Source organism: Dasypus novemcinctus, chromosome 5 (assembly GCF_030445035.2).
Source record: "Dasypus novemcinctus isolate mDasNov1 chromosome 5, mDasNov1.1.hap2, whole genome shotgun sequence".
In the NCBI taxonomy this organism is placed as follows: Eukaryota; Metazoa; Chordata; class Mammalia; order Cingulata; family Dasypodidae; genus Dasypus; species Dasypus novemcinctus.
Window position 1 is genome coordinate 37,688,512 of NC_080677.1, and position 22,186 is coordinate 37,710,697.

Sequence of the window (22,186 nt, forward strand, 5' to 3'; positions counted from 1 at the left end):
TCACCACTCATCTTCTGCTCCTGTATTTTAATCTGATTTTTACTCTTATCACCTCTTTTTTTTCTTTTGTTCTTCTCTATCATTTGACTGAAACAGAGCTGGTAAGGATCACTAATGTATCTGTTTTTATTCTCAGTTTACTAAGTTTTGTAAAAATTATAACTAATAATTATTGATCCCTTAGCATGTCCCAGGCAATATTTTAAGCACTTTTTATGTGTTAACTAATTTGCTCAGTCTTGTAAGCCTACTAATGGATTTGCCCATTTTATAGAGGAGGAAACCAGAGCCAGAGAGTTAAAATAACTTACTTAAGGTCACAGAGCCAGGAAGGCTCTTTCAAGACAAACCCCTGCCCCAGCACTCCCACCCTCACGCTTCCATGAAGAAGTGACCACCCCATTCTTCACGCTCCAGGGTAGCCCATGAAACTCCCTTGACAGCATCTAACTAAATCAATAGGCTTTATGGAAATCTACCACAAGAGTTTTGAGAGAGGGACTGATCCCTTTACACGCCTCTGTCTCCAATGCCTAGTCTAGTGTTTAAAATGTTTTTGATTGTTAAAGGAACAGTGAGTTCCTCAATTAGAACAAAAGAATGTTTTAATTTAAACATCAAGATGTGGTCACTGTTTATTTAATTATTAATTCTTGAATGCCTACTGAGGATCAGGCATGAGGCATACGAAGTTAGAAACTTGAAGGCATGCATGGGCTAGTGTAGAAGACAGACAGTGAAATGACAATTTGTATCTTAGGATGAGATAAGCTCTGAGGCACAAGGTACCTGGGAAAACAGAAGCTCAGGTGCTTAGGCAACCCTCATAGAAAGAATAAAGCCTGAGCTAGATTTAAAAGGACCAGGAGGAACCAGCAGGTGAGAAGTCGCCTGCTCCCAAAAAGCCTTCTATGTTAGCATAAAGCAAAGGTCAGCTAACGATGACCCACAGGCCAAGTCTGTACTGCCACCTATTTTTATATAGCACCTGCTTTTATACAGCACATTTTCAATGTAAAACGTGAAGAAGACTATTAGCCTTTCCAAGAGAACAGTTGCTCAAATTGTTGAGAACATTACCTCATGGCCCATGTGAAGATTACTTTTATGTGTCAACCTGGCTAGGTTACGGTGTCCAGTTGTTTGGTCGCCCACTGACCTAGATACTGCTGTGGAGATGTTTTGTACATGGGATCAGCATCTATACTTATTTGACCTTAAGTGAAGGAGATTATTGTCCATGATGTGTGTGAACCTTACCCAATTCATTGGAGATCTTAAGAAGGAGAACTGAGGGTTCCAGGCATGTGGTGCCTTGGAGCTATTTACCTCAGAAAAACATGTTCTTAAACTTAATCCATTCCTGTGCATATGGAGTCACTGTAAATAAAATCTATTCAAAATGTTTCTTCAGTTAAGGTATGGCCCAAATTAATCAGGTTGGGCTTTTTAAAATTTCTCTCCCCTTCTCCTCCCCGTTGTCTGCTCCTGTGTCCATTCACTGTGTGTTCTTCTGTGACTACTTCTATCCTTATCAGCAGCACTGGGAATCTGTGTTTCTTTTTGTTGTGTCATCTTGTTGTGTCACCTCTCCATGTGTGCGGCACCATTCTTGGGCAGGCTGCACTTTCTTTCATGATGGGCGGGTCTCCTTATGGGGTGCACTCCTTGCACATGGGGCTCCCCTATGCGGGGGACACCCCTGCATGGCACGGCACTCCTTGCGCGCATCAGCACTGCGCATGGGCCAGCTCCACACAGGTCAAGGAGGCCCGGGGTTTGAACCGCGGACCTCCCATGTGGTAGACGGACGCCCTAACCACTGGGCCAAGTCTGCTTCCCCGGTTGGGCTTTAATCCAATTACTGAGCTCTATACAAGCTGAAATTCAGACACATAGAGAGAAAGCCACAGAGGGAGCAGTCAGAAGCTGAAAGTCAATGGAAACCAGAAGAGAGAAGACAGGAGAGGCCATCATTTGCATTGCCATGTGACAAAAAAGCCAAGAACCAAGGATTGCCAGCAGCCCCAGAATGCCAGTCTTTCAGGTGAAAGCACTGTCTTGATTTTGGATTTCAAGCTTCAAAACTGTGAGCCAATAAATTCCTGTTCTTTAAGCCAACCCCCTGGGTGGTATTTGCTTTAGGAGCCAGAAAACTAAAACAAGGGATCAGAAGGTAGTCTGCCTCAAAACTAGACTTTTTTTTTTTTTTTTTTTTTTACTGAGTTTCCAGCCTAAGAAATTTGTACTCAAGACTTCAGCATCACTCTTACTGAAATTTCCAGCCTCCAGCTTGTCCTATAGGACTCTGGCTTGTGAGCCACTACAATTGCAGAAGCCAATTCCTTATAACAAATCTCTTACACACACCCTATTGTTTCTGTTTCTCTGGAGAACTCTCACTGATATAGCCTACAAAGTCTAAAATATTTACTATTTGGCTCTTTAAAGAAAAAGTTTGTCAACCTCTGGTATAGAGGGATAGTCATGACTGTAGGCTCTGAGTCAGACTGCCCATGCTCCCATCCCAGCTAATGCCTGTCCTTCTCTTGCTATTTCTTGCAAACTTGAACATGCATTAGAACCACTTGGACAGCTTGTTGAATCAGATTTCTGGACCTTACCATAGAGTTTCTGATTCAGTAGCTAGAGTGAGGTCTGAGAATTTGTATTTCTAACAAGTTCCCATGTGACCCTGATGCTGCTGCTCCAGGAAACATACCTGGAGGTGCACTGCTTTAAAAGGACTGAATTTGGACTTTCTTTGTAGCCATACTTAGGCTCTGTGTGTTTGAGACCTTTCTTCCAGCCCATTTCTCTTATTTTTCTTTTTCATTTAATCTTCACTATAGGCAGCTTTTTTAGGAACTAAATTGGAGCTGCAGATAGTACCTAACTCTAGGAGTTTTGTGAAGACCAACTTATCAAATCAGTGTCTGTTCAGCCCTGCATCTGGCTCAGAGCAGGAGTACTTTAATAACAATAAAGACAATGATGTCAGTGAAGATGACAAGCAATGGAATATTATTCAGCTGTGAAAAGGAACAAAGTTCTGATACATGAGACAACATGGATAAACCTTGAAGACATCATGTTCAGTGAAATATATTGGGTACAAAGCTTTTTCTCCTTCAGTCTCTCCTTTCCATGTCCCTTTGAGTAGAAGCTGACAATGGTTTTGTTCATACAGCTCTCTCAAAAACCTTGTTGGTTTAGCATGCAAGAAGCAGGGGTCCAAGCCATCAGACAGTCAGACTTTCCACAAGTCTTTCCGAGATAACTACATCTTCAATCCTGATGTACAAGTTCCAAGTTTAGTTAAATACTCCAATGGCATACTTTCATCGGGGAGCTTGATTTCCAGAGGCTTGGGATTTCCAGAATTAGTTTCTGTTTTCTTTATGCCTGACAGTTCAGTCCTCAGTTTATCTCTCTGGTCTAGCATTTTGCTATAAGCTGCAAGCAGAAACCAAGCCGCATTCTCTGGGTTTACATTGGAAATTTCTTCAGCTAAATGCCCAGGCTCACCATTTTCAAATTCTGCCTTCCATAAATCAGGAATTAATCTTGCTAAGTTCTCTGCAACTTTAAAACATGGATCGCCTTTCTTCCAGTTTCCAATAATGGTTTCATCATTTACTTCTAAGGCATCATAAAAAGTCTCTTTAGCATCCATATTGCTATCAACAGTCTCTTCAAAGCACTGTAGGTCTTTTCTTCAAAGCATCTCATAATTCCTCCAAAAAATACCCCTGACCCATTTATAAAACAATTCCAGCATTTCAGTAATTGCACTCCTTGGTACCATATTCTGTATTAGTCAGCCAAAGGGATGCTGATGCAAAATACCAGAAATCTGTTGGCTATTATAAAGGGTATTTATTTGGGGTAGGAGCTAACAGATACCAGGCCATAAAGCATAAGTTACTTCCCTCACCAAAGTCTATTTTCACATGTTGGAGCAAGATGGCTGCCGACATCTGTGAGGTTCAGGCTTCCTGGGTTCCTCTCTTCCAGGGTCTTGCTTCTGTTTCCTCTGTGAGCTGACTTCCCGGGGTTCCAGCTTAAGGCTTCAGTATCAAACTCGAACATCAAAACTCCAACATCAAAAACCCCCAACTCTGTCCTTTGCCATGCCTTTTATCTGTGAGTCCCCACACACCAAGGGCCAGGGACTCCACACCCTAATGACATGGCCCAATCAAAGGCCTAATCATTACTTAATCACACCCAGGTACAGACCAGATTACAAACATAATCCAATATCTATTTTTGGAATTCATAACCATATCAAACTGCTACACATGCTTTTCTGCTCCTACACCCTCTTCTCTCCCCTCATCTTCCCTTCAGTTGCCCAAAGGCCAGTTTGATCACGTCATTAACCTATTAAAATCTTCAAAAGCGCAAAATCACTGACCAGATAAAACTTAAACTCTGCAGCATGAAGGACAAAGAAGACCTTTGCTTGCCTTTAACTACCAGCTGCTATTCCTAACCTTACCTAAAACTCACATCTTAGCGTTCTGACCTCCTGGGATTCTTTAAGTCTACCAGCTGCTTCTTCCCTCTCTTCCTGATTTCTCCCAGTAATGTCTTTCCCAACCTAGTTATCCTGGTGACTCCCAAGCAGCTTTGAAAACCTCTATCAAGTACACCTTGCCCTAATTTCCCTAGGCTCAGTACTTTCTGAGTGTTCCTAATGGACTCTGTATATATCAGCTTTGTACTTCACACACTGGAACAGAAAGACTGGTTTACATATTTGTAAAAATAGTATAGATAATGTTTATAGCTAATATTCTCTAAGCATTTACTACACGTCAGGTACTATGCTAAGTTCCTTTAAAACTTCTTTCTTTATAGGAGAAGTGTGGGTTTACAGAACAATCATGCATAAAATACAAGATTCCCATACACTACCCCACTAACAACTTGCACTGGTGTGGAACATTTGTTACAATTGATGATAGCACATTTTTGTAACTGTAATATTAATTAAAGTCCATGATTTAACTTAGGATTCACTATATAGTATAGTTTCAGGGATTTAAAAAGAAAATCTTTGGAGAGGTTAATTAACTTGCTCAGGGCCAAAGAGTAAATGGGGGAGCCACAATATAAACCCAGGCAGTCTGGGTCCAGAATCCTAGCTTTTAGGCATTACATGCTACCATCCTCCTTCTACTACCAGACTGAAAATTTCTTTAGTACAGAAACCATGAGAGTTTCCATTTTCCCAGTCCAGGGTCTTAATACATAATGGATAATAAATACATGCTGAACGAGCATATAAATGAATACATGTATGAATGACTGAATTCATTTCTTTTGGTAGGGTTCAGATGTAGCCTACTTGAGGGTCAGGTCTTAAGCACCTCTTAGAAATGTATTTAGTATTATGATTTGTACATACCGCAAGCTTTTTCCTGAGAGCTTCTAATTTTTCGGTAGCTGCAGCCAATTCTAAGTTTGCTTGTGCTAATGCTTGGCGTTTTGGTTCTACATCACAGTAGACCTAAAAAGACATGTGAGGCTTAATCCATGAGTTAATAAAGACCAAGAGAAGACCAATAATCATTCACTCACACCTATGCTGGAAACCTTACAAATAAAACCTCTAATTAGCTTAGCAAGGTGTTGTCTGTTTCTTAGTGATGGCACTACCTAAACATAGGGCAAAATCTACATAACTTTCCAAGGTCTCTCTGGCCCTCAATTATTATTTATTAATTTGGACTTTAGAGTTACAAATACTTGCATAAAATGCTGTCTAAGTCAAGCACCATTAAGATACTAAAATTGATCTGGCATGAAATTTGGATATTCTCATATTTCTAGAAGTTGCAGTGTGAAGGAACTATAAAGTTGGGATGAAACCCACCCTTTAAGGCAAAGAATAAGAAAATGGGGAGAAATTCTCTGAACACAGAAAGAAAAGTGGTCGATAGCATCACACAATATCAACCACACTCTCCCCTTCTTTTTCTAAGTTCCTGGCTGCCTTAAGTGTGTTATTTGAACAGGTGGTTTGAGAATTTGGGTAGATGATTTTTAGCCCTGGTCACGAAAAAGAAAAGAAATTAAATTTTATCTATTTTCTAGCAGAACAACTTTGAACACAGCTGCTCTGGCTCTTCGCTCATCTTTTCACCTACAATAAATTAGCACACAGCACCCAGGCATTTTATTGTGGAGAGAGGCACACATCAACTCCAACTTGTCTAAACTCTTGCTCCATATAACGACTTCCACTAAAGAAAGTTGTGAGCTTATAAAACAATCATGTACACTATGAAGAATTCCCATATATCACCTCTCCACCAAACACCTTAAATTGTTGTGGAACATTTGTTACACATTATGAAAGAACATGACCAGACTATTACCACTAACTGTGGTCCATAGCATTTACTTGGTCTATTTTTTCCATAGATCCTCTATTATATAACTGACTTTTACTTAGGAAATCCATATTCATACAACCTCCTTGATGGTGGCCAAGACAAAAATGAGGCAGTTCTTCAAAGGCAAGGGCCATTCACTGTTTCTTTTTTTCTTATCCAGCACTCTGCAAAGTGCTTGGGACACAGTTGGCAGGCAGTAAATATTTGATGAATGGATAACTAAATGAAGTAATAATCTAGCTCTATATTGACCCAAAGTGCAAATTTTAGATTAGACCATGTATTTGCAAGAGAGTTATTGGTCATTAACATACTAAAGCAAAGAAATGGTTATTTCATTATCTCACTAAGCCTGCAATAGAGAGGATATGCATTTTTGCTTTGGGAGCTGGCATTAAGTTTAAATGGACATGAATTCTGACTTGCAGTTGTTTCAAGCCAACATGAAAAGAATATTTTAACATAAATATATATAATTAATAAATGCAACAAGTTTTCGTCTAATTAAGTCAAACTAGTTGCTGCTCTTTGATCTAAAGCAGTAATCACTATTCCCCAAAATGTATAGTTTCCATGATTTCAAATATTTTTTTATATAGAATTCTGGTTACTCGGATACTATTCTCCCTCAATCTCAGAACTAAAAATTTTAAAATATCAGAAAACTAAAGATTAAATTACTTATATTTTTTCTAGACCTAGAAATTGATACATTTATGGCACTCTGTGAATGATGCTGTGAATGATCAGATTAAGACTGATACCTCGTAAAATTTAATGATGTTGATGACCCAAGCACAGAGACCAGCTGCTGCGAATGATTTGGTCCGAATTAGGTTTGGATTGAACTCAGGGTCTTTCAGATACTGCTCATTCACCACTTTTAGACAGTTCTCTGGAATGTGTTCTTTGTCATATTTAATTAATGCTTGCAAAAAATCATCAACCTGTAAAGCAAAAAGACTCATGGCAATGAACCTATTTTGGCTGCAGAGAAAATTCCAAGATCAAAAGTTAAAATCAGCTTTTAGGACTTACATTACAAAGGCAAAATTGGCAAGCTGCACTTATCCTATTGTTTGGCTTTTTCAGGCTTTATAGTATGGAGTTAGAATTAGCAATGGACACTTTTTAAATCTCTTCTATCCCAGGGTAAAATATGCATTCCCTGCACAGGAGGCATTCTCATTTTGAAGAAAAGAAAGGCGTAAAATAAAAGGAAAAAAACATACCAAAAAGCCCCTTTGCTTCACCTTCCTGTACATTAGTAACATTTTTTCCAGCCTTAGAAATCCATGTAATTTTCTCCCTCCTACACTTAACAGCTTTCATAATTTTGCAAATAATTAGCAACCTTCTAACTGCTGCTGGTGTTGACTTAGGTATGCCTGTAGCCCCAAAGTCGCCTCCAGCTCAGCAAACAAAATCTTTTAAGTCTAGAGAACATACAGTGGATTATCCTCAGCAGGTGTGAATATGCCTTCTGTTGAGCTGAACATCTTTTGCTATCAAGCGTAACCTCAATTCTGAGAACAGCACTGAGATTGTTAGGATTTTCATCTTTCCAGCACATCTGATACCTTTCCCATGAAGACTTTAGCGGCTTTCCAGCTTCGGTCTTTCGGCACTCTGCCCCGGGGAGCCAGGAGGACCATCACAGCTGCGGTGACATTAGTAACGGCATTCGGGGGGTTGGGAAAGGCTTTCAGCTCGGTGAGATTGACCTGAAGAAAAGTGCACACACACACACACACAGACTCAGGATCAGGGGTGGTGCCGACAAAGGCTGTCAGCTCGTCAAGCTGGTCTTCCGTGGCCACCCTTTCATCAGTCTTGGCTTGCAGGTTCTTTGCCACCGAGGGCCCCCACTGTGGGACCCGAGGAGGCTCAGTGCTTGTTGGGCACATTTCTGATCCTTTGAGGCACTAGTTTTTTGCTTCCAGGAAAAATGACCCCTCTGGTACTCAAGTCCTTTAGAGTCCTGCTCACCAAGGACAGGAAATTTTATAAACATATAGGTTTTAAGTGGCTTATGGATTTCATATCACCTCCATAATATATTTACCTTTTAACCAGGAATTTCCAGAAACGTAATTTCTAATGCAGCATCCGTTAGCTTTGTTTCTCTGTTTTACATGCACAAGTGGGAAGCATCTTCCATTGTACTACAGTTAACACTAAAATGGAGGGAACCTGCATAGAGTCAGAATCTTGATTTAGCTCAATAAATTGTTTTTAATGGGATAAATAGAAGTATAAAGGCACATTCTTTGGGCAGGAATTAGTGCCTATAAAAAGTGCATGTAGGTTTATGGTACATGAACAAAATAAAACCACAGGTATTTCTTGTGATATTTCATGTGCTACAAAATATTCTCTTGCTTATAAAACTTTATCAAATGGTGAACCTGGTTGTGCCCCATTACCATAAACTGCCTATTTATTTGGGAAATGATTGCAAAGAATTGAAAGAGTGTAAAAGTAAGAGTTTTAGTTAGAAGCAAAAGCAAAGACTTAAAATATGCTAATGATAATTGAGAGTTCACTAACCAAGATGCTTTCATCAATTATAAATATCACCATCACTTATAAACATACTAGGCTTTATATTTAAAGTTAGACAAATTGATTTTTACCTGAGTTAAATATAATATATTCAGAGGAAAGTTTGCAAATTTAGAGAAACACAAGAAAAAAGCATTCCACTACTCAGAAGGAAAGCACAAAGAGGAAAATAAAAATCCATTATTTGGAAATAAACAGGTAATACTGTCTACTTTTTTCCAATCTTTATTTTATGCACATGCATGTTCTTACCAAAAAAAGGGTCATATAATATCACATATTTTATAATCTGTTCTACTCACTTAATGTATCACAAACATTTCCCCATATTGCTAAGTAGTATCCAACAATATTATTTTAATCGCAACAGAATCTCCAGCATTCAAATGCATAATACTCAAACTTCTGTCATGTATATTCATGTTTTAAAAATGTTTGCATTTACAGTAATTCTATAAGAAACATCCACGTAGATGTTCAGTGTCAAAATTATTTTCTTCAAAAAAAAAAAAAAACTTAGAAAAGGAATTGAGCATTTCTCTTAAAGAGAAGTCAGAGTTTGGACCCTTTATATTTGAAGCTGAATCTTAAGAACCTCAGGCTGCCAATTCCAGAGATTCTCCACAGGGGCTTGGGACAGCCCCTGGACAAGACTCAGCTCTTAGGTAACTGACAATATTGCCCATGATTTCATTTTTCCCTACGATACCTTTTTGAAGGACATAGATTATTTTTTCATAAGGAGATTCCAATACTCAATGAAGTTTTACTAATGGGAAGCTAAAAGAAATAGTGTGGGTCAAAATCTAGGTATTTTTGCTCCCAACCCTTTTTTTTTTTCATATGGGTCTCTTGTTAATAGTACTTTTTACATTCTGGAGGAAATAAAGAATTTACCACCTAGTTCTTAAAGCAACACATGATTCAAAAAACTTGGATTTACATCAAATCCAGCTTCCCAAAACAGAATTAACTGCCTTTCACAAGAATGGAACCGATAGCTGGAAATATTCAAAATGAGGCAGCTTGCTGGGGTGTGGTAGAGCCAACTCCAGATGGGAAAGGAAGCTGAACTACAATGATGGTCGCAAAGGTTTCAACTTTAATATTCTATGGGTCTTTCTTTCCCTTATAAAGGCTCTTGGCTGCAGGGGCTGTACTCTGTTATTAATCTGTTAATTAATTAATCTGTAAATTAATCTGTTATTCAAACCCTAGTGCCCTTGGAATAGTACTTTGAGGAAACCTACAAGCCAGGTCATCGTCCTTACCCTGTTGAGTGTGTCGAGTGCAGCCGTAGCAGCCACCAGCGCAGGTTCAGCCTTGGCTAAGTCGGCCTCGCACTCTCTCTGCTTCTGGGACACTTCAGTCTGAATGGCCGCTACCTAACAGCGGGGGAAGCACACAAACCCACATGCACAAATTATTTTAGATGTCTCAATTGAAAAATGCGGCAGACTCCGATGCAACCTCAAATAACTCATTTGCATATATTTCCAGCAGGTGAGGAATCTGTAGTAAAGGCTAATTTCACTTCAGGCCTAGTATACATACAAAGGTCTGGATATGCACCAAATCCACAATGACAAACCCCCGAAACTGATGCAAATATGAAAATGATCCAAGAAGGGCTTTGACTAACTTAATTACGAGGTGCCACAATTAATAAGGGCAAGATTAAGCGTTTCCTTGACTCTTCAATTTCGTTTTTCAGAGAGTCCTGCACGAGTGAAAATTCAGGCTGGCTCAGTAATCTAGCCTATAAAATATTCTTGCTAGAATTCTGTGTCTAATTTTTCCTAACAGGCGGTGGATTTGGCCCAGTGGTTAGGGCGTCCGCCTACCACATGGGAGGTCCGCGGTTGAACCCCGGGCCTCCTTGACCTGTGTGGAGCTGGCCCATGCGCAGTGCTGATGCACGCAAGCAGTGTCCTGCCACGCAGGGGTGTCCCCCACGTAGGGGAGCCCCACGTGCAAGAAGCGCGCCCCATAAGGAGAGCCGCCCAGCACGAAATAAAGTGCAGCCTGCCCAGGAATGGTGCTACACACAGGAGAGCTGACACAACAAGATGACACAACAAAAAGAAACACAGATTCCCGTGCCACTAACAACAACAGAAGCGGACAAAGAAGACGCAGCAAATAGACACAGAGAACAGACAACCAGGGTGGGGGGAAAGGGGAGAGAAATAAATAAATCTTAAACAAATTTTTTTTTTCCTTAACATTTTCCTGGAAGCTATGTTAGCTGTTCTTTAGAAACAGAAGCTCTTTGGTTAGCTGGTTAGAATAGACCACTCTATTCCGTGGTCATGGATTGCATGGTTAACCAAAAACAAAAATTTATAAGTATTAATTACTGGTTACTCTAAGGACCTGGTAAGAAGCTAAAGCTGCAACAGCCCAGGTCCGTCTTCAGCAATGGGTTGACACCACTATCCACTCTTGTTGGGGGTTCTCTGGCTCCATCTTCACATGCCAAAGAGGGAGACACATCTGCTTCCTGACACATACATGGGCAATGTGAACCAAACCGAAATGAGAGGCTTGGAAGCTTTATCTTCCTCCTCTTTGGATTCCCACAGAATAGGAGTGGTCAGGAAGAGGAAATCTTTAGTCCTAAGCAGAAATTTGAGTTTAAAAGCTTTGGCCCTGGGCACCAGGGATGTAGTCACCATGGGAGATGGTCCCCGTGGGGATGGTGATTGTGGAATATAAAATGTGAACAAAAGTGCATTTCTTCCAATGTGTTTAGAATGAACAGGTTTAACTATACCATAAAATTAAACACCGCTCACAACAAATTATGTTGTCTACTACAGCTTTATTAGCAGTAATTACCCTTCTCCTGATTAACCATTATTTTGCTGTATACTGCACTTTTTATGAACATAATTAGTTCAGAGTAGACATGTGGTCTCCTGCCAATACACACACAGCTACTGTTAATGTAAATAAGGAAACTGCATGCTTCCTGAGAACTACTCCAAAACTGCAACCCTCGACACCACCAGGAATGGACCATGAAAATTCTAAGCATTCTACATTTCGGTGCTACAGGATGCTGTCACAGATGAGGGAGAACAAGAATATGAACGTATGAATGTACTATTGCTTCAGGTTTATTTTCTGTAAGGATATAAGGAATCTGAACATGCTGTGAGTTACAACTTACAACAGCATCGTTTTAAAAATCATTTTAAACTGGACTTGGGTTCACAGATTTTTAGAACTTTAAGAGATCTTAACAAGCATTTCTTTTAAGTGATACTTCTATGAGCCTGGGAGTTGCTACTCTTCTTTGATTCATTTACTGTTAATGGATTATTATTTTGGGGGTAATTTTTATAAACACAACTATCTTTAATAGTAAATAAGACTCCGCAAATGCAGATGAAAAGAACATACTCTAGGTTAGTCAACTTATTTTGCATTTCCAATACTGCTCATTCTAAGGTGCAACAATACTAGAGTGGTGAAGATACTGTCTATTTCAGCACCTGGTAAACCACGGTGTGCTTTTTCCTGCGCCAGATGACGGTCAGCAAGGCTCCACCCAGGGAAGGAAGAGCTACACAGCATGCTTAGAGTGTGTGCTTTCTCTCTGGCCCTCTGTGGTAGAGCAGAGAATTGGAGAAAGTCCCTTTCTTGTTTATACCCAGAACTTTTCTGCCTTCTATGAGTCAACAAGATCCTTGAAGGATGAGTCAACAGATCCTTGAAGATGTCATGAAACTCACTGGGAATCTTGGGAGAGAATAAAGTCCCAACAGCTACTCTTACATGCTTTCAGACTATAAGAAGTCCCAAGGCTGATAATCATCCAAAACCCAGCCCTACTCACATTTAGAAAAGAAACAAACAAAACTGAAGGCTGTTCAAAATTAAGGAGATGTCCAAGTTTTGAAGAGATTATATCCTTCCACTCACAAGGATTATACTCTACTCAATGGAGAAAGCAGTTTGGAAGCTACTGTATAGTCCTTAAGATTTTAGAATTTGAAGTTGATAAGCCAAACAAAGATTAAAGAGCTAATTTTCACAGGTAGAATGCTGCTTGCATTGTTTGGAGTCACTGATGGCAATGCTGGTACTTTGAATGGGTCTTTGATTATTTTATAAATTTGAAGCAACAGTTTCAACCTGTGTCTCTACATGTATTTCAAGGCAATCTCCAAACCTGTTTGGTTATGCATATGAAATATGGCAAGGTACCTTGTGAGCTATGAAGCATTATTTTTCTCATTGTTTAGCATGCATTAAGCCTGAGACCCCAATTACATAGGAGCAGAAAGACGCCAGACACATCCTTTTGGCAACCCCAGGGTATCTAAAGCACATTGCTGAACATTGGTAAACCTAAGTCTATAGCATGTACTCAGATGTTGAATAATTGCCTGATTCTATGTAGTTTAATTACAAATAGGTCTTCCATGGTCACCACTTTAAAAGTCCCTTCCATTATCACATCTCCTTGCTTTATTTTCTTCAGAGCACTAATCATTAACTCACAGGATCTTGTTCTGTGTTGCCTGTCTTTTCTGTTATAATGCAAACTACAAGAGTCATTCCCAAGAGTCTGACAAAAAGGTAGGTAAGTGCTCTGTTAAAAATCATTATTTATGGGAAGCGAATGTGGCTCAAGTGATAGGGCTTCCACCCCAGAAATCGAACCTGGGGTCTCCTGGTGAAAAAGAAGAGAATGTGTGCCTGCATGGTGAGCCATTGCCTGCGTGGAGAGCCGAGGGCCCATGCAAGTGCCCACGTGGAGAGCTGTGTGCCCATGCGGCAAGCCGAGTGCCCACGCAACAAGCCAAATGCCCATGTGAGTGACCACGTGGCGAGCTGAGTACCAGTATGGCAAGCCAGTGCCCGCGCAAGTCAGTCACACAGCAAGATGATGACACAACAAAAGAGAGACGAAGGAGAGAGTCAAGGTGAAGCACAGCAGAAACCAGGAACTGAGGTGGCGCAAATGACAGGGAACCTCTTTCTACATCAGAGGTCCCCAGGATTAAATCCAGGTGAACCCTAGAGGAGAAAAAATGAGAAGACCAAAAGAGAAATAGACACAGAAGAGCACACAGTGAATGGACACAGCAAAAAAACAGCAGGGTGGGAGGAGGGGGAGGAAATAAATCTTGAAAAAAACACACCATTATTTATAATTAAATTATGCCCTGTGGACAACATGAAATTGTTGTTTTAGTTTTATTTCTGGGTATATATTTGTGGTGACTTGGAGCTATGTTCCCCAGAAAAATAAGTTCTTAAATTTAATCCATTCCTGTGGATGTGGACCCACTGTAAATAAAATCTCTTCAAGATGTTACTTCAGTTAAGGTGTAGCCCAAGTGAATCAGATGGGGCTTTAAGCAGAGTGAAGGTCAAACACAAGCCAGAGAGAGCATCCAGAAGGTGAAAGTCAAGGGAACCCAGCAGAGAAGGGAGAGGCTGCCAAGTGCATCGCCAGGGGCCAGAAAAGCCAAGGACCAACGGTCACCAGCAGCCAGCCCCAGGACGCCACAGTCTTTGGGAAGAGAACATCATTTGATGATGCCTTGACTGGGATTTCTCCTCACCTCAAAATCGTGAGCCAATAAATTCCTGTTGTTTAAGCGAACCCATTGCATGGTATCTGCTTAAGGAATGAGGAAACTACAACAGTATTAGACATAAAAAATAGTGTAGTTTTCATGTTTAAAGAACACATGAATCAACGTGGCAGATGGGTTCTAAATTGCTAATCCTTTTTTTCTCTCTGTGAAGACAGGTTTACCTTAGAAATTCACATACAGAAAGGCAAAAGTATTGCTAGAGGACATGTTACATTTTTAAAGATCTCTAAAAGCTATCTGTGGAAATGGGTTATGCAATAATAATTACCAGAACATCACACATTAGCGTAATGCCTGAAAAATATCTCCTGAGTAGAATTAGCTTATGATTATCACACCATGTGTGATACTTAATTGCTTAAAATAATAATACAGATGTGAGAGCATTCTCCACTTACCCGAAATGCAATGGAAACATTTATTATCAGAATTAGGAATTATATGCCCTTGTCAAATGTGCCTTATCTTCTATTTCAAATATGTCTTCTGCCAGATACATATTTTTTTCAATTGTATATTTAGTGTTTTGACTTTCAATATATTTTTAAAATATTTAGTTGTACAAGTGAAGGCAAATACGTTCAATATACATTAGGAACAAACCAAAATTCAATTATGTATGAACAATGGAAAGAAAACAGTGGAAAACTCTGGGTATCGTAAGGGCAAAAATAATAGCTACTGATTCCATGGCTATGAGAGTGCCAGCAATTTAAAAATTTTTTGTTAACTAGATCCTGAATATAATCTTTTGTCTAAAATAAGAAATTTTAGCACATGTAAAGATTCATTCAACTTTTAACAAATATAATTAATTTTCTCTGTTTACTGTGTTATTTGATTTGGGAAATAAGATGAAACACAAAAGAATACCTTCCATTTGTAGTTGAAGTTTTACTAAGGGAAGAAGGCAAAGGAAGCTGTATTTATTTCAAAATTGCTAAAAGACTAAGTACAAAGAAAGCCGAATCTATATACTCTTAGGCAGCTGTTTCCAACAATAAAACACAATGTAGAATGTCAGTGTATCAGTTGGAAAAAGAAATTAGTTTAGGATTTAATAATAAATTTCTCCACTTGTATTATTAAAATGCAAAATTTGAAAACCATCTTGCAAAGTGACGGAATGGGCTTTGTTAACAATTGAGTTGTTCAATTTGCCTAAAAACTGAAAACCTTTAGAAGCCTCAGAGGTGACTTCATGACCTTTACTGTATTACAAATAGGCCTGATGTTCAAGATCCACATCCATTATATGCTTGAATGAGCTCAGTATTTATTGTTCTTTCATATCATTAAAAGAGCTAAAAGGTTGGGAAAATGCATAATGTAAAGAAAGGTCAAGTGGTGATCATGGTGTGAAATGCTGTTACATGTGTAACTATAATAATTCTTTAGATTTTATGCTCCCTGGAGAGCAAGTTGTTCAAAATTGTTCACCTACAAAGGTTTATTTTGTGCTAAATATAGCTCAGCAACTCTAAATGGTGGAATTAGCCTGACCTTCTGCTCCTCGGCGTCGGCGATGGCCTTTTCCCGGCTCACTTTCTCCGTCTGAAGCCCGACCTTGGTGATCAGTGCTTCAGCATCATGATTTCTCAGTTGTAACTCGGCTTCTTGAGAGGCGAGTCTGGCTTTTAGGTCTCCCACCTAAAGGAAAATCACTATTTTGAAGTCACCTGCTTTGGAAACAATAAATATCAGATAAAGCTTTTGTTTCTTAAATGAATTCAGGGATCCCTACTAATTTGTATATTGCGTCAGTTTCTGCCCTGATTTAACTTCAAATTTTAATTTGCAAAAGTACAACCCCCATTTTTTCCCACATGTGAGTGAACAGAAAAATGTTTGCCAGAATTTCTGGGAAATGTCATTAATTCATGTCAGTATCAACTAGAGGTTTATCTTCTCTGCTCAATTCTGTCCAGGCAGGGAAATGCCAGGAAGGTCTCCACCAGACCCCCCGGCTCTCCAGGCCCACCCACCACTTTTCTGGTCCTCCAGCGCTCAAGCTGTAAAGGCTTCCTTGTTGACAAGCTGGAAGAACCAGCTTCATGCCCTCCACCAGAAAACTGTCAGACATTTTAGGCAAGCAGGAGGTGTCATAAATACTCCTTGCCTGTGTGCAGATGAATCAGTTTCTTATTTGGATCAAAATGTCCAAAGACAGGTCCTACCTCTTCCCACAAAACATGAAATGGCCCTCTTTGATTTTTTTCAGCTCTGAATTTTCACTTCACACAATATTTAACTTATGATGTGTAGACAACCAAACGTTCGACTTAACTAATACCTACCAGGAAAAGCAAGCCACGTGTGACTTGTGGGCTGTTGCTGCGGTGTGGCCAAAAGCCCAGCCTGCCACTAACTACTTTCACCCAGGTCTTGGGGCACTCAACCTTGCTAAGGCATCACCACATTCATCCGTTAAAAAGAAGGACTCTGCCCACTTCTTAGTTGGGATTTTATTAGGCTCCACTAGGTTCCTAAGTTTGAGTATCATGTAAATAAAAGCTGAAGCAAAGTGCTAGAGAGAAAAACATGGCCCAGCTCTCAAAAATACATGAAAGCAAATTTATATACATCATGCTACTTAACTGGCAGTCCCTTTACTTTCCATAAGTATAAATATCATTATTTCTTTAAAAAATCAAGGCAGCAAACAATGACAACCAATTGCTTTGATTCAACTTCTCAAGGCACTTGAGTGGATCATTTTGGGGAGCAACATCCCACTACTATATTCAAGTAACCTTGTAACCCTATCCCAACACAGTTTATTTTCACTATTCCTACAGGCACAATTACTACTACAATTGTAACTTGGACTATTATTGTTTCAGCTAAGACTGATTTTTAGCCTCTCTTTGAACTCAGGGTAACCCTGGACAGTGACATTTGCTTCAATTCTTTTTAGCCATGTGAAACCAGTAATATGCTTAGCTATAATCAAAAGGGTCATCCAAGGGACTAGGAAGAAACTATATTATTTCAATCCCTAATTTCAGGCCCTATGGAAGCTGTTAGCTCTGAAATATTCAAAGCGACTCAAACCTAGGATATGAGACCTATCTATGAAGGTCAGTCACTAAGGCTCTCTGTGATGAGCTAACCTGATGTCTGGAGAGGGTTTATATAGCTATAAAAGGCGTTTACAGCTTTACTGCAATGAAAGAAGGTCAGTAAGGTATTGATATATATCTTCAAAAGGCATGGATATCCAACTCTGGAATTCCTTAAGGTAGACCCTGAGAGGACACAAGCTCCATTATGAAGGCAATTTGCTCCCCAGACAACCTGACCATACACTACAGGCTTTCCAGTTCCCCACAAAGGAAGTCTTGCTTTCTTTCCATAATAAATCAACTTTTAAAACTCTCAAGTAGCTACTAAATATTCCAACCACCCTTCTAATATCATCAGAGGCAATGCATGTACAGATACCTAATGAAAAGAAATCACCTATAGTCTTTCAATCTTGTATATCTTCTTCACAGATTTTCTGCCTTTTGTGTCCAGCCAGCAGGGAATATGGAGACCCCAAGCAGCCCTGCACTTGGCAGACACCGTGAATTGGCGCTCTCTCTCCTTCTCCCTCTCCCCTGGCCCTCTGGCTCATCAATACATGACTGCGATTATTATTAGGAAATCAGAGGCTCTTTCCACTTCTTATTCCTTAGCACTGAGATGCTGCCCCTCCCAGCAACAAACTGGGATGCCAATCCACATGCATTTAGCTCTGTCATGTGTGGCAGGGGTGATTTTTTCTTGGCTAGGGGCGGCCACAAAAGTATTGACTGCTCAGTTTGGGTGCCAACACTATCATTTCCTGGGGCGAAGTTAACAAAGGGACATAAATGCTCTATGAAACTGATCTCCTTCACTTATCTTCATTTAGCACAACAGGACTCCGAGAAAAATCATTACTCAGGAAGAAGGTGTTGATTTAAGTGAGATGCAATAAAGAGGCAGAGGGAAGAAAATGGAAATAGAAGAAAGCAAAGAGAAAAAAAGATCAAGAGAAGAGGCATATAAAAAGGAAGAGTAAAGAAAGGCATTCTTTAAAAGGGAAGGAAAAGGTGCACGAATATAGATACACTCCTTGAGAATTTCCCAACAACTCTTCCTTACTTCCCTCAATCCCAGCTGTCCTGGAAAGCCCTGGCTTCTCTTTCCCAATTGTGGTCCACCTACCTCACTGCTCCTCATGGGACGCAGTGGTTCACCAGTGAACCATTCTTGGTTTATGAAACTAAGGGGGAAACAGGCAAAGTGATGCATGAGGGATGCAGCCAGAGGACCCTTCAGAATGGAAAGGTGCCAACTCACGTTCCCCTGCCAGGTCTTGACTCATTCCCACTCTTGGCACAGAATACCACCCAGCCCTCTTGGGGGAAAAAACTGGCCAAATCCTCGAAAACAATGTGATACTATGACCTAATGACTATACTTTGAGAAGCCCATTGGCTTCTCTGAACTTGAGGTACGATTTTTGTTTTTTATTCCAGCTGTAGGAAACAGCTGGCTCAGGCAAAGGCTGTTCTACCCTCCAAAGACCCCATATTCACTCATTCTCATCTTTTTTTTTAATTTTAAAGAAGCTTTAGATGACATAAATATTACATCAAAAATATAGGGGATTTCCATATGTTCACCCTCTCCCCCTCCCACACTTTCCCACATTAACAACATCCTTCATTCGTGTCATGCATTTTTTACAACTGATGAACCCATACTGAAGTGAAGCATTGCTCCTTACCGTAGACCACAGTTTATGTTATAGTTTACAGTCTGCCCTGCATGATTTTATAGGTTTTGAATGTATAATGGTTTGTATCCATCACTGCAATGTCACACAGGACAATTTCAATGTCCCTAAAATGCCCTATGTTACTCTTATTCTTCCCTCTCCCTCCCCTCAGAACCTCTGGTGGCCGCTGCCTTTATATCAATGATACAAGTTCTTCCATTGCTAGAATAATAATAAATCGATAATATACTAATAACGTCTACTTCAGTCCATTGGTCATTCCCCAATCTTGACGATTTGGGGATGGTGATGCCCACTCTGCTTCTAATTGAGAGGGAGCTTAAATTCCATGGGCCAGAGGGATGGAACTGTCTTGCTTGCAGGTGCAGATGTTCTCTGTTCCTTGGGATGGGCCTGCCAGAGAGAGGCAGCATGGTACCGTGCATGGGCTTTAGAGTAATATAGATCTGAGTTTGAACCCCAAGCACCAGCTCTCTAGCCTTAAACTCTTTATGCCTCACATTCAAAATTGCAGTGGTAAAACCCACTTCTAAAAGTTGTTCTGTTTTTAGCAATGAACTTAGATGAAATGTGCACAGACCTATCTATATTGATAGTCTCATCCTATGCTAATTTTCTACTGGTTTACTCCTGCAGGTTAAAGATATAAGTACAAGGTAACAGAGGCCTTATGCCAGAGGACAAAGGCAACAGTAGATAATTTTATCTAAAAGAGATGGTGGCTAAAAGGAGCAGACCAGACTGCCAAGGTCAGAGAAAACCTCGGCCACAAAATGACGCTCTTGCTGGGGGCGGGGGTGGGGAGTGCATGAAAATCTGAAAATAACAAAAATTAATGACAGTAAGGACAGAACACCAAGACATCAGAGTTAAGGGAGGGGAGGCGGCTGTGCCTGTTCCTTCAACACCTCCACATTTTCTTTGCCCTGAATCTAGACCTAGGAAAGCAGTAACAGTTGTTCTCCATGTCATCGAATGGCAAATTTTAGCACTAGGCATCTTAATGGAAGTAGATGAAGTGCTGCTTCCAAATAAAAAATATTTTCCTATGTAAAGAGCACAGATTTATTTTATTCCCTAATAAGACATCCCCGTCCTACCTGAGAAGCTGTAGTCTTTAGCTTCTGGATGCCATTCACCAGGTGCTCTTTCTTCTGGGATACCTCTTTTTGTTTCTTCTTCAACAGGTTCTTAAACAGTGATATTTGTTCTAAAAAGCTCTTTGGGGTGGTATAGTTGTGTCTTCTCTCGTTCTGGTAATACCTGGTACTCATTTCCTTTACACTGGTATGAACGTGGGCCATGAAAAGGCTAATGGAATCTTTGTCTGGTGGCTAAAACCATAAGACATTGCAAGTCACATGAAATGCTCTCATGGTTACAACAAAACACAAATAAAAAACAAGAAGCAAAACCAGCAGAAAGTACAATATTTTTTTCTAGAGCCAGAAAAAATAGTGGAATTTAGGACAACTTAGTTTTGAAGAGACAGACACAGGATTAGAAAGGTTACAAAAAGCACTCAGTTTTACTATCTTCTTGCTAGATAGGACAAAGAATTTTCACCCCCCCCCCCCCCATATATAAACCCAAAAGTCATCTTGTGATACTAGCATGGTTTTTTCACAAATTGATTTTTTTACTCTACCAAGAATATGAAAGAGAAAATGGAGAAATTGAGACACAGCACTCTGACAGGTATTTTTTGGTATTGTTTTAAAACTAAGTTTTAGCTAAAGACAAACACTACCTAGCAAGCCACGAAAAAAGTCTTAACTGAGAAATAAAGTTTTATGAGAACTTATGTAAAAACAAACTGGATGGGTAAGGTATAGGAGTCACTGCTTCTGGGATAAAAATATCTTGATCATTTCTGTTCTTACTTGAAGAAAAACAAATGAATGATTCTCCTTTGAAGATTACTGGAGAAACCCCCACAATACATTCTTCTTTCCATTTTGTCCTCTATGACTTCTGAAGTACTTAACTTTTTAATTTGTGGAGTCACATCTCCCTCATTTTAATGATTATTTATTGCATTCTGTACAAGATGAACCAGGTTCAATTAATCAAGGGGAGCCTAAAAATCAATTAATATGAATTAAATGAGCTACACCAACTCTTAGGAAAGTCACACATAATTTACCCAAGTGTTGTCAATAATGCCCAGACATCTTTGGGAAAATTGCTCACAAGTGGCTGGCGATGCAGTTAAATGTTTCAAAGCGGCATCATTAATATTACAGCCAGGGGTGCGAGGAGAGACAGGCCGGTGCTGGTTCGTGGAAAACAACTGCTCTTGAGCAACATATTTAACATGTAGCTTTCCAACATTATGAAAAATTCCTGTGTGGGTTTAAAGTATGTATGTATGTATGAGTACATATTAAAGACCCATCTCACTAATATATAAAAATATATTTTGAAGCAAAAGTTAAAAATCCAATTCCTAAATGTTCTTTGTCTCTAGTAGATCCAAGACATAAATATTTTACTGAAAAATAAAAATTTATAAAGAAGTTATATGAACTCCATATAATCTTATCCTCTTGGGGATTTTACTTACAGAGCCTGCCTTCAATATGAACAGGGGCAGAAATTCATTCTTGCCCCATCTTGATTTAAAGTGAATTAAATGTGTGCATATACCTTTCTACAATATAGATACTTACTTCAACCCAGTGCAACTTCCTTACAGGGAGGAAAAAAAAAATAAAAAAACTGGCCTCTACCCAATCATGATCCTTATGAGGAGGCTCCTCGGCTGCCCTGAAAAGCTCTCTTTAACAACAGTTTCATTTGTAAATCAGTGATGGAAGAAGTGG

General features: G+C 39.7%; 1 protein-coding gene across 1 annotated transcript in view; it reads right to left on the reverse strand.

The window, feature by feature from the left end:
- Positions 1 to 22,186, reverse strand: part of DNAH11 (dynein axonemal heavy chain 11) — a 372,691-nt gene that overhangs the window by 93,611 nt on the left and 256,894 nt on the right. Inside the window, exons 56-61 of the mRNA XM_071215123.1 lie at positions 20,462 to 20,695; positions 16,094 to 16,240; positions 10,244 to 10,357; positions 7,988 to 8,131; positions 7,172 to 7,354; positions 5,417 to 5,518 (exon numbers count right to left, since the gene is read on the reverse strand). Coding sequence (XP_071071224.1) covers positions 5,417 to 5,518; positions 7,172 to 7,354; positions 7,988 to 8,131; positions 10,244 to 10,357; positions 16,094 to 16,240; positions 20,462 to 20,695 — 924 coding nt within the window. The remainder of the gene's footprint in view (positions 1 to 5,416; positions 5,519 to 7,171; positions 7,355 to 7,987; positions 8,132 to 10,243; positions 10,358 to 16,093; positions 16,241 to 20,461; positions 20,696 to 22,186) is intronic.